This window comes from Papaver somniferum, chromosome 9 (assembly GCF_003573695.1).
Source record: "Papaver somniferum cultivar HN1 chromosome 9, ASM357369v1, whole genome shotgun sequence".
NCBI classification, from domain to species: Eukaryota; Viridiplantae; Streptophyta; class Magnoliopsida; order Ranunculales; family Papaveraceae; genus Papaver; species Papaver somniferum.
The window spans coordinates 178,038,422-178,052,309 of record NC_039366.1 but is presented as its reverse complement, the minus strand read 5'-3'; the positions used below and the strand labels follow the sequence as shown (position 1 = coordinate 178,052,309).

At 39.7% G+C, this 13,888-nt stretch overlaps 1 protein-coding gene across 1 annotated transcript; it reads left to right on the top strand.

Moving 5' to 3' along the window:
* The first annotated feature begins 1,653 nt into the window (after nt 1-1,653).
* LOC113312909 lies at nt 1,654-3,519 on the top strand. Its single transcript, XM_026561640.1, has 3 exons — nt 1,654-2,151; nt 2,446-2,541; nt 2,628-3,519. Exons 1-3 carry the CDS (start codon nt 1,654-1,656, stop codon nt 3,144-3,146), a joined length of 1,113 nt encoding a protein of 370 aa, XP_026417425.1. The 3' UTR covers nt 3,147-3,519.
* The last annotated feature ends 10,369 nt before the right edge of the window (nt 3,520-13,888 follow it).

Sequence of the window (13,888 nt, the reverse complement as noted above, 5' to 3'; positions counted from 1 at the left end):
GATCAAAGAGAGAAGAAAGAAAGAAGAGAAACTGAACAAAGACTCTGAGAAGTATAGCTGACAACGTGGATAGCATAAAATGTATCCTCTCTCTGCCAGTGAGTGCCACGCCAGCATGCGGGTATTCTGCTGTTAGATTAAGCTGTCAACATAGCAATTTCGTATTTTTCCCTTCACTTCTTCTTTCAGTAATTTTCTTCCTCTCTTTCTTCTCCTTTCCTTTATATGTTCTTCCTTTTACCGTCTTCGGTGTTTTAGTTAATTTTAATTCTGGGATGGAACCACAAATATCTGGTGCTGGTAAATCCATTTCTGCGGAGGATTCTGCGGCCATGAGGAAATTTTGTTTGTTCGGCGTAGACTCGAAAAGTAGTCCTAATTCTGGGTCAGTTTATCTTTAGATTGCGTGACCCAGGGTTTCATACCATTGATAGTAGTTCGAGACTGTTAGCCCCCGAAGTCACTCCCCCCAAACAACTTCCCCTTGAAAATTTGCCTCGTCTGTGTGTTGAGCGCGGGGATTATCGGGATCCTTCAATAGAATTTGTATCCACTACTCTTGTGAGTCACGATTGGTCTTCGTGGAAGCATTACATTTTGTCGAAACCACGACATGTACATCGCATTTGGGAGCTTAATATTGAGCATGCTTTGGAATTATCTGCTCATCGGAGTATCTATCGTGCTAACAAGGCCCTTGCTTCAGCATGTCTTCGGTGGATTTCTGGGGTGCATACTTTAGGTTTTGCTTGGGGGGAGGGGGGGTGTTTCCCTACATTGGAGGATGTCGTGGCCCTCACTGGGTTGCCCATTCATAGCTCTCACAGTTTTGAAGAAGCTGATCCCAATGGTGCTATGACTAGCTCAGATTCAGAAGTGTATAAGGTGTTATCGGAGGTTCGAAAGTCTATAGCCCGTAAAGTGAGTACCGATGCTGCTGCGGGTTTGGTTAAGGAAGATAAGCGTGCATCTCTTTCGAGCTAGATGAATGATTGGGCTCCCCGTGTTACTGAAACGATGAGTAAGAAAGAACTTCCATCAGTTGTGAAGTCTTATGATCCTCCTACTCAGGTCATAGTGATGATGCCAAACTTGCTGCTTTCTTGGTGTACTGGTTGATTCATGATTTCTTTGAGTGTTCACCCAAAGACACTATTCGTGATGACATTCTTTGAATGGCTACTAAGATGTCGGGGGGAATTACTTACCCCCTATCCCCAATGTTTTTAGGTGGGTGTATCTTCATTTAGATACACTTATCTCGGATGTGGAAATTACAAATAGCCAACAACATATAATTGAGAGTTATGTCCCCACCAGTTTTATACAGATGTAGTTTTGGGAGAGATTTCCTGTTAGTAGGTCCGATATCCATGACCTAGTTATAAGACATGATGGTGCTGTGGGTGTTTCTGTTCGGCTCCCTCCTGCTCAAGTTCGTCATCCCCGTACTGCCTTGTATGAGAATAAGCACATCAAGAAGGCAAGTAATGAACTTATGTGGAAGGTAGATGAATTGAAATCATTTCGAGCTCGCCCATACGATGATACACCTAGGGGGCATTATTTCTTGGCCCTAGTTTTGTGTTTCTGGATGATGTATTGGATTCGGAGAGTTCGACCCGCGATGACGATGAGTGGGATTTCATAGCGATGGTGACTCCGGGTTTCATTTCTGGGTATTTTGATGGTGAATTTTGCGTTGTTTGCTACAATGTAGATAGAGTTGCAAGGCAGCTAGGTTACGATCAAGGGTTGGCTTATATCCAAACTCCAATGTTCCCAGTGGGCGAAGCCTTGATGAAAGAGTGTTATCGACGATTCGTCTTTAAGCCCGAGGAGCCAAGATATTGTCAAGATCTCCCATTTCGCTTAGCAGTTCTGTCATTGAAAGTTCCTCCGAGATTTACACAAGCATGGTGTACACACTGGTATGATGAGTTGACACGAATGATTGAATTTGTGTGTGATGTTGCCGATCCGATGGGGGTGGTTAGTCCTCATGTAATAATTGCTCGAGGGCGCATCCGGCTGGAACCCGATGTTGCTGCAACGCATGAGATAAAACCTGGATCAAGAGGGAAGAATGTCATGGATTCGGCTCAGAAAGGTAAAGAGAGAGCTGTGAAGAAAGTGGTTAGAAATACTCAGGTACGTTGTTATCATTATTTTCGTATTTTTGTTGAACTTCGTGTTTGAGATTGCCTTGATCAAGAGGGAAGAATGACATAGGTTAGCATTTTGATTTTATAGTCGACAAAGCGTCCTCAACTGGTGATTCGGAATAGGGGGAGGCGACAACATCATCAGATAGTCAAAAATGTAAAGACAGAAGTGTCTTGAATTTGTGCACGTGGTTGTTGTAAGGTGTCTTTAATATTTATTGGCATGTTGTCCACATCAGCAGCTTTGAAAATCTATAAATACGCTTCTCATCATGTTCAGAGTTCATTCTTTTTGAAATTTTCTCTTGTTGGTTTTTGTTTTCTAGCGAGTAGAGCGGTTAGTCCTCAGCAGTCCTTTTCCGGCGTCAGTTCTCAGGTATAATACCTTGTTATTCAAAAGTGTGATTTGTACTTTGAGAGTTTGTGATTTGATAATCAGATAGATTATATCCTTATTTGCAGGATAAACAGATGGCTCGTTCGAAACATCCAGTTGAACAAACTAGTTCAAAGAAGAGGAGGCACCCGTGGAATCATGGCGGTTCCGGTTCGAGATATTCCGATGTCGCGTTGCCCATAGTTGTTGGTAGTCCTAATTCATTGGTTGGTCAAGCAACCTGGTTTGATTTCAAAGGGAATGAGGCTCATGTTGCTAGTACATATGCCCGTATACAATTTCCCGGTCTCTCCCCGGAGTTGAAAGATTATTATAAGGAGATTGTGGAGGAATATGGGCATGTTGCCAGTACAGAAGTGCTTCCGGATCGGAACAATCCGATTTCAAGTGTTTCTAATTTGGTTCCTGTGGCAAAGGATATGTCCGAGGTTGGTGAAGGATGTCCTTCCGAGGCAACCCTCGAACTCTGGAGAGGAAGCTTCGTGTTGCCGAGGATGCTGAAGTTCAACATAGGATGGATTGAGGAAAAGTTGAAGGAGAGGAGAGGAGAGGAGGGCAACGCGGCAGTTAGTTCTGCCTGGTGAGATTAGGAGTTTGAAAGAGGAGATAAGGGTTGAGACACAGAAGTTGAAGGATCATCAGAAGGAGCAAGTCCGTATAACTGCCGAGGCTGCCAAGATTGCCGCAGATCTGGCGGCAACGTCATCAAAGCTGAAATTGAAGCAGAAGGCATTGGCCGACAAAGAGTTTGAGTTGGCTAGCTTTGCTTAAATTGCCCTCTTTGTTGTGTGGCTCTTGTAGCTTCTTTCCCTTTCTCTGTTTTCATGACAAGTATTTTTAAGAACATTTGCTTGTTAATTGTGTTTTCGTATGTGACTGTTGGTGGTTGTTGGTACATTATGGGATTGCTTTGTGGAATTCGAGGTTATTATTGCCTCGATCTTTGTGCATGATTATAAAATGGGTTGAATTGTGTTATTTTTGTGTGTTTCTGCTTAATTTGCTTGTATTGTATGTGATGACGGCTTTCGGTATTCAGCTGGTTCTGGAAATATCAATGTTGTCTAAATTGATTGTTGTGTTAGAAATGGCGCTTGGGCATTTCGAGCTAGTTGTTGCTGAAGAGCAAGACCAAATTACGACTTCAAAGAAGATTATGACAAAAGCTTGGCAGACTAGAACATCATCGGATTTAAAGGTTGACAGCCTTCGGCTTGCTTAGAAGGCGAAAAGGACTAAAGTTTTCTTTCTTATCCAGGATATCAAAACTGCATTGCAACATTCAAAGGTTGCTTTATTTCAAGCTCGAAGTAAATTGGCTCGATGTGCCGAATCTTTATAGATCTTTTGTTCAAAGAGGCGTTGTTGTGTAATGCTTGCGTTCGTGCGATCTCGGGATTTGCACAAAACTAAGAAGAACTCGAGTTCATTGTTTCGTTTTGTTGTTTTTGTGTTGTTATTTCTTTTGAAACATAATTTTATGCTTAGGCGGTTGGAGATTGCTTGTTAGAATGAGATTTTTAGTGAAGCATGTCAGTCTTCTATTTTGTTCATATATTTCAGGGAGAAAAAGGCCTTTTGATTATGAATTTCAGTATTTGGCTTCTATTTTATGGCAGCATCGGGTGATGTTGGTTGTAAGCTCTTAAGATACGATTTGTACACATGTTATTATATGTAGTGTCAGCAGATATTGTTCGTTCTTGCGTTTTTTGTTTTGTTTTAAATATGAGGCATATTCGGCGTATTGTGCATGGGTTTATCCCATTATTACGATGTGGCCTCTAGGCTTGACACCCTTCCTAGATCTAAGCCACAACCGATGTTATAAGCATCTTTTGTATGACCTTAGTCTTGGTGCGTTAGATTTCAATCCCTTTTGGGTTGAATTTTGTGGAATAGGATTACGCGGTTGACAAGTGCTTTTCGCTCTTGCAATGATTCAGTGTCCTTTTGGGGGACGGGCAAAAGTAGAAGGTTAAGACAAAAATATAACAAGCCTTTTATTTAGTGGCATTGTTGCTTACAGAAATTTGGCATTGATTGTTTTTCCGCTTCTCTCCTCTTTGCTTTTATTCTTCTGTAAACCCCATGCGATTCCCTTATGTTGTTGGTGTGTCTTTCGCGAAGGTCTTATTGAAGGCTTTACTTTAATAAGGCAAAGTTTCCTGAGTTAACGTTTGTAGATGTACCCTCCATATGGGCGAGTGACCTTTCGAAACTGCCTCCGTTCTTCCTTGTGAACTTGTGTTCGTTTAGTGGAAGCACCTTCGGCTGGGTTAGCATATGTGGTTATCCAATCAGGGATTGGTGTTGAGTAGATGTGCGTGACCACCTCGCTTGGTTCGCTTAGCCCATTATAAAAGGCTGCCCCGGCTAGATGTGCTTCCTCTGTTGTGAAAGGATCTTTCGAAGCAGGGACACACTTTTATTTTCCTTTCAGGATGAATTTGATGCATTGGTGGTAAGTAGAAGGTACGATTCCATGCTTATGTAACCAAGGCCTTCCTAGGAGTAGATGGTAAGCTGGGTGAACATCCATGACATAGAAAGGTTCACTTGCTCGGATAGGACCTACTTGGATTTCCAATTTGATAGTACCAATTGTTTGTTTGTAAGTCCGTCGAAGCCTTGAATTTCCGTAGCGAACTTGTTGATGTATTCTTCTTTAATTCCTATGCTTTCGGTAATATGTAGCGGTATCAGGTTGATCGATGCTCCTGTGTCTACAAAAGCCCTTTTGAATTTGTGTTTCCGGATTCCCACTGTGACATATAATGGCCGCGTATGGTCGCAATCCACCATTCGATCCTTCTCCGAAAAGGTGATGATGTCAGTGGGTAATGGGTATTTGTGATCCAAGAATTGGTTGATCCCTTCGTTTGCTGCTATCTTGGTCAAGACGACTGCGGCGATTTGACGTTGTTCAGCTGTGAAGTTTAATGTATCAAAAAAGTTTTCAAACAATGGCTTCTTCGTGACAGTGCTTGCAATGTATTCGTAATAATCCACTTCGGACACGACGCATATTTCTTCAGTTGTAGTCTCGGCTTCTTCATGTGTGATCATAAACACTTGTCACGGTAATGGGTCCTTTTGGATGTGTGTTTCTGTCCCGAAATCAAGCTCTCCACTTTCCTGTCTGTTATGAATTTTCCATTTAAACGTTCGGAAATTCTTGTAGGGTGCTCCACCTTATGATGAAAATGGCAGTATTTGGGATGACGTTTATCTTGTTTTGTCGGCTCTTTTGCAGGAGATGGGAGGGTCATATCTCCATCCTCGCGCCACTCTTATAAAAGTTCGATAGCAGTTTCTAGTGAACAAGGGAAATCTGGTGGTTCTACTAATTCGCATGTTCTTTTATATCCTTTCCCATCTCTGAAATTTGTTGAACGCTTGCTTTGTCTGGTACTTCCTTATTCTTTAGCATATGCTACCGAGTGTCCCCATTGTTTAGTTTCCAACGCTTTAAGTTCTTCTACGTCATCGGCTCAGGAGCACGCGTCTTCGAAGTCTGCAAAGGTCTCTAATTTGACAGATGCTAAGATGAAACTGAGCTCTATGGGCAATCGACTGATACCTATCTTGGCGAGCTCCTTCTCGGGAATTTTGACGCTACTACGCAGGCATTCTCCCCGAAAGCTCTTTGCTAAGTCTAGGTATTTACTCCCTGGCTTGTATCTATGATTTCAAATGTCCGAAATTGTAAGTTGCTTTTGTCTAGAATAGAACTTCTACATAAATTGATTCCGCATCTCGTTCCAAGATGAAATACTGTTTTCTTCTAATCCCACAAACCATGAAAAGGTTGGCCCAGTAAGTGATTTTCCGAACTCCATCAGACATATAAAGTCATTTGTAGCGTGCTCATTTAAGCTCATGAGAAAGCGAAACACGTGTTCTGTCGCGTTTAGGGATCCGTCAAAGAGTTGGAATTTTGGTTGTTTGTACGTCATACGCATGGTTTTTTCTAGTTATCCTTGGGTGAAAGGAGATTGTAGAGCATAGTTCGTTATAGGTGGAGTTAAACCATAATGTTCTTCGATATATTTGGCAATGTTCCCTTCCGACATCACAACCTGTTCTTGTTCTTTGTTGGGTGCTCCTTCTGAGTTTCGAGGTCATTCCTTCAATCCCTGAGTGGTGCCTGGCGTTTCACTACGCTGGGGGTTTTGCCTTGAGGAAAAAGAACGCCTACCGAAAGGGTTGCGTTGAGTTCTGCTCTGTAATAGAAGGGGATGTTGCGTACCCTCAAAAGGGTCGGGATCCTCGTCACCTCCCTCAGGTTGGAGTTCATCCAGTCTATCAATCAAAACTAGTTTTCTTTTATCCGAATCAGCCAATTCTTGACGCATTTATTGTATCTTGAGTTGTTGCGGGTCGGGTAAAGGTTGTTCTTGTATTGGTATGCTTGTTCTATTTATCCCACCTGATGCCTGTGGAATTTCTTCGACGTGTCTAGGTGCGGCTCCGGGTACATTTGATTGGTTTACTCTTATCTGCAGGTTCTGGTATTGTTTACCCGAGTCTTCTATCAGTGGCATTCCGAATTCAGGATTTGTTTGATGATTCTGCACCTCATTGGGTCCCGAGGCTGGTGTTATCCTTTCTAAGTTCTTAGTAGGGGGGTCCGATCCTGTGGTGTTGAGATTTTCTGCAACCGATGACTCCATGAGTACTGTAGTGGTATTGAGGATTAGTCCCCAGTGAAGTCGCCAAATGTAAACACCCTAATATTATTATAAGGTTGAGAGGAGACTAATCCCAATACACAGTACAATTCTCTGAAAATCTCTACCTCTTTCTGAAGGATTGTCCTGCTTTTATAAGCAGAACCTGATATGGAAATACCGTACACGTGTACCCTAATACCTTTTCTAGTAAGTATTCTGTTATTAGTCGTACACGTGTACTATTACAGTTGGGGTTATTTAGGCAATCACTAATCTTATCTTGAGGGCATCCCATCCGTGCCATGTCATCGTTATTAGCGACTTCGGCTTGACACGTCATCGTTGCTGGTGGTCTCGTTTCGTCGTATCATTCCTAGTTACTAGAGTTCTCCCTTATATAGTCTTCAAATCATGGTTTGCAATCAATGTTACCTTGGTAGCAAAGCATTCAATATTCACCGTCAGATGAAAACCGGATTAGACCTAAGCTAATATCTTTCAACCGTTAGATCAAACTTAGCTTGTTACACACAAATGAAAAGTGACTCCATTTAGATATGGGTAACCGTACCTAAACGTGTACACCTTGTTGGCTCAACAATAGTTAACCGAAGTTACCCATATGAACACTTTAATATCAACCTTATTCATCTTAACCATAACTAGTTCAAATGACTCAAATGAAACTAGTTCTAGAGTTGTTCAATTGTTTATATTCTCATAGAAGTATACAAGACACAATTGAAGCAAAATCGATTTTGATTCACTCGAATCAATTCATGAACATTATAGCCACGGTTTGAAAAATATTGCATTCCTTATTATATAAATGTATTAGTTCATGAACAAACCGATTTTAGAACATAACCCACTCAAGTATGCAAACAGGTAGGCATACTATCGTACACTTCCAAACTTCAGTTGATTCCTGTACACGTACAGGTACGCATACTATAGTACCCGGACTTCAATTGACTTCGCCAGTACGCGTACAGGTACGCATACTCTAGCTCCCGGACTTTACCTGACCTCGCCAGTACGGATACAAGTATGCATACTACATTTTGGTCTTGGACCAATACATATGCAAGTACGCATACTGTGCTTAAATCCAATTATGGTTAAGTGTTCTAAACTCTCATTTCAATCATTGGAACATTCTTAGAAGACGGCAATAGCTGTCTCACACAAACTATTAGCTTCGAAGCAATTTTCAAGTGATCGAATGATCAATACGAAACATTCCGAGTCTACATCAAATGACTGTCTCACACAAATATGTAAGATGTTACAAGGAGATTTTCACATGATCATTTTTCGACTTTCGTCAAGAATATAAGATGAACTTTGGTTGAAGCGAAAGCTTACCAACACATATTTCGATAAATATGTAAGCGAGTTAAACTCAACTCGAAATATAAAATGTGTATAATTGAAGTCTATATAGATATACGACTTTTGTCTCAAATAGGAGATAGGGTAGATAGACTTTTGAGTGATAGATGAGTTCAAGTCTCCACATACCTTTTGTCGATGAAGTTCCACAAGCTCCCCTTAATAGTTCTTCGTCTTCAATCGATGAACACCGTGAAGTCTAAATCTCAACTACACTTTATATCCTAATCCAAGACTTAGCTATAAGTAGACTAGAAATCAAGACTTATAGTTTTGGCAACTAAACTTGACAACAAGCTTGAGATAGCAACGGTTGCGAGTTCGACCGAGCAGTGCTCTAACATAAGCCGTTATACAAAACCTAATACCAACTTCGTATAGTTGAGACCAAGCAGACTACCCCTAGCTACTTGGTTCCCTTAGTATCCCTGCGCCTTCGACTTCTAGAGTCACGCCCGTGAATATCAAGTTCTTTGGATCGTATTCCAAACATCAAAGGAAGAATCTGTTTGGTAACCACTCTAATCAATCTTGCTAAAGATATAGATGAGTCATTGACAAAGTCTCTTCCGTTTAATCTAATAAACTCCTTTGTCTGGTTAGAAATCTAATTTTAACTACCGAAATAGCCAAGTATAGATTCACACTCAATCAATATAGATATCAAAGAGAAATATAGAGATTGTCGATCTCACGCAACTAATCAATTAGATCTATCAAAGATAAATTGATTCTAGTTGGATCACAGCCGATCAAGGATTGTGCATTAAATCCACAAGATAGGAAAACTAATAAGAATTCTTCTTCATCTTCAAATCTTATTTTATCTTCAAAACCTGCACAACACCACTTGAATCTCTTGTGATCAATCACGCACGGAACGGAGTCTGTTAACAATGGATTATCACAAGATGTCTTTAGATCTAACAACAGTTCTAAAGATCTCGTCGATACTTTGATCTAGTCTGAGTGAATCTTATATCAGAAGAGAAGAGTCTCAAGAATAAACAAACTAGGTGCAATCAAAGTTTCAACAACCGTTAGTCAATCAAATCAAATCGAAACTAATAACACTGCAATTATCTAGTTTCCCACCAACGGTACTCGTAGAGATTCTTGATCCCACATAAGTCTTTAAACGAGCGGTCGTAAGATATTTCACCTAATTAGGATACTTTCCTCTTCGAATAGACGACTCCACCAGAAACAACAAGAAATGAAGTTTTCTTGGGTCTTAGGATAGTTTGCTAGAAAAGCAAACTTAGGTATTTATAGACCAAGGATGTTTGGACACCAAGGAATTTCCAAAACCAAAAATATTCTCAAGATATGCAATGAATGTCAAAAATCGGGTTTCATAATTCCAATAAATGTTGGTCCAATATTTCCGAAATCTTTCAATAGAGAATCTCCAATTAGTAAATGCACATTAATAATTTTTATTCTCTAGATCTATGCATCAATTGATGGTAATTAAAGCATATAAAATCAAAAACCTTAATCAAAAGATTCTTAATTTATTTCGGCACAGGATTACCTTGAGTACCAAGGAATATCTTTGAACAATAAATGATAAGAGTTACTGCACATGTTCAAAGTATGTTGACATCTTTTCACTGCAAATCCTTATTTCATATTTATATGGATTTGCTTTTTTGGATCGGTTATACCACACTTCTAAACAAGTTTAGAATTGGTTTGCCAGTATTCCAAGACTACTGTGTGATTGGTTATACCAAATCACAATAGTTACTTGTGATCGGTCCTTCCAAGTCACATACATGGGTTCTGATCGGTTATACCTAAATATGGTATCTTCTTGTGATCGGTCACACCAGTCACTAGGATTGGTCACGCCAATTACAAGGATTGGTCACATAACACTTATGATTGGTCACACCAATTACTAGGATCGGTCACACCAATTACAAGGATCGATCATACCATATCATGGTGATTACTTAGGATCGAGTTACACCAATTACTAGAACCGGTCATACCAAATCATAAGTCTAGGCATTGTGATCCGTTATTCCAAGTTACATCACCCGAGTTATGATTGGTTCTACCAACTCACACATAATGGTCATCCAATATACAATGAATAGCAAGACTAATAATCCTACTGATTTCCCATTCGATTCACAAAACAAGTTCATGAATGTACTTCCTTTAAACAAATTTAAAACATTGTTTCCTAGGATATCTTCACTATAACCCATTCACATAATCATAACACTATATACAAGATTATGTCGATGTCATATGTACGAAGTTCAAAAGATAAGCGTTATACTTCGTAGTCTAATTCCTTAATACTATGATCATACTATTATGATCATGTCACATCACTAGAGTATAGTATACAATATGTACAGTATATACAGCTTCGCAGTTATGTTTCCAGTATAACACGACTTGAAAGATACGTTAGGAATAAAACAAGTTCAAGTCAGTATTACTAACCCCAAGTGTAAGGATGATGTCGTCGTTATAGTTCTTTACTTCTTCACATTCTTCAGGTCTTCTAAGTAATACTTGTATGTCTCAACATTCCTAGACTTTCTAGTCTAACCTAAACGAAGTTGACTCTAGTATTTAATCAAGTGACTCTAGGTGAGTTTTGATACTAAAATATGACAACTAAACTTGACATACCAACGCTTGGTGTGTTAAACCGAGCTATCCTCTAATACTTATGCAACCCGAAGTGCGGCCTAGATTATTATTCACCTCACAAGTATAAAACTTGCGAAATCAACAAAATCTAAGACGAAGAAAACTTTGATGATTACTATCTATCTTGATTGTTGGAGCAAGGCTCTACAAAAAAATCAAGATCAGGGTACTTGAGTTATCAAGATAAAAGATAACTAATCCTGGCTTCACGAATCCCAGTGAAGTCTTTGTAGTCGTTAAACCCTAAAAGGGTTTCTGGAAAGGACGACTCTAGATACAATTAGGAGACACCAAAAAGTAATGTCGGGATTCAAAGATTCCAGTTGCCAAGAGTTCCCCTTATATAGACTTCAAAGCCTAGGTTGCTTAATGTTTAAGCTAAGATAGCTTTGGAACCAAGTAAGCAATATCCACTGTTAGAAGAAAGCTTTGAATATTATTCACATATACAAGAGATACACTCCGGTTAGGTAAACCATAACCGAACCGTGTATAAAGACTATGTCCAACATGGTTAGCCGAAACTAGCCGGTTTGAACTTAAAAGCTTAACACTCATTTTCATGTTCACTAAGACATTAATCTTGAGTCACAATTATGTGATCAAGTGAGTCTAGTATTAATTAGAGAAGTGACCAAATGAAAATTACTTCATATAAATAATTTAATCGCAATTGAATCATAATCGACATAGTTTGTAAATGTACAAGGTACACATACTTGAACCGTTTGTGAGTCGCCTGAGTCACATTACGCGGACCGGTTTGTAAACTTATATGCAATTACCGAGTTCTGGAGGCTGCAAAAATTTGTAGTTCACGTACCGGTTTTAAAACTTATGCAATTATCGAGTTACGGACTCTACAAAACTTTTTAGTTCACGTACTGGTTTGCAAACTCTGAACCAATTCAAAGTTTCGGAGTCTACATAACTTTTTATTTCATGTACCGGTTTGCAAAATCAAGACCTTTACCAGTTCCGGAGTTCACATAACGTTTCAAAAAACTTTGGTTGATCTTCGCTTTCAAACGGTAGAACGCAAATGACGACCGGTTCGTTTCTCAACTACCTCTATCCTAGACCGATACTTGACTAATTAATTGTAGATTAGTAATCAATATGTAGTTTTGACAACTAAATTTGACAACAAGCTTGAGATAGCAACACTTGTGAGTTCGACCGAGCAATGCTCTAACACTTATGTGGAAAATTTGGATCCGGAAGCGAGGAAATACTTCAAGAAGGGAAGGTTCGAAATCAAGGACATCAAGGAAGGATGGAAGTTATTGGAAGGAGATGGCGGTACGTATACTACTAATCTTTTGTTTGTATATGTTTCTTTTTAATTATCCACGAATAATTATAGTTCGTGTATTTGACATGAAAAAATAGATTAAACGAGTTCATTGGGTGGTCGAGGACCTGACCCGTAACATTGATTCGGGCGACAAGTTAACGGTCCCTGAAAAAGATTACTCTGAAATTGAGTTAACAACATAATAAACCTCGACAGAGGAGGTATATATGCTTATGAATAAGACCGACCAAAGGGAATTAAGAGGTCTAGGTCTCCTTCTTCTAACGAGGACTTGGATACTCCCTCCAATGAGCATGTTCAATTAAAGCAAGGAAAAAGTGGTCGAGGTGGACGCGATGGAGGCAAAAAAGATGCACGTGGTCGAGGTACAAGTAATAAAAGTGGCAAAGGTCCAAGTGGTCAAGGTAGACGTAATGGAGGTAAAAAAGCTCCGGTTCAAGGTGGTTGTGGTCGAGGTAAAAAAAGTTAAAGTTGTAGAAGAGGTTGTGGAATAGGAGAAAGAGGACGAGGATTCAGATGAGGCATCGCGATCGGGTTCGAAGTCTGGATCGGGTGAGGAATCCAGTGAATGACTAATGGAGACGTAGTGGCTTTTTAGTACTTTTCTTCATAGATTCTTCTATTATCTAAGACTTTGTCTGTTTAGTATTTTCGTTGTTTGGTTATGGATTTGGACGAATGAATTTTTATAACTTTGCATGTATGAATGCATGTTAGTCTTTCCTTTTGTCCAAATCTAAGTGTCATTATGAAAAATTAACATTATGGAAATTGTTGAGAACTTACATCTAGGTGGATGCTTCACAAAAACTAGCCGCAAATGCTTATAGTTGTTATCTAAAAACAGGCCTCCAAACATCGGCTGGGTTTCCTAACCGTAAGAAACGTTTCACGGTTTGGAACCTAGCCGTAATTGTCCTTGAGTTTCACTAACAAAAAAAAAGGCACTGAGTCTCAGTTAGAAACTCCTAGCCGTAAGTACTTATACGGTTAGGTAAACCAACCGTGTTAGTTTTACTGTTGGGAAAGACCTAGCCGTGAATTTATCTGATAATCCAAGAAAAATTTGAATCCTTGTTATGGATAGATATCCAGGACATGTATTTGTGTCACGGTTAGGACTCCAAACCATAAATCTGACATAAAGTAAAAACTCTGGTTTACGACGTGGATTCCTAGCTGTAAATCTGACATACCCCAAAACCTACAGGTTTATACTTACGTACGACTTGGTCGACGTATCGATTTCCTAGCCGTA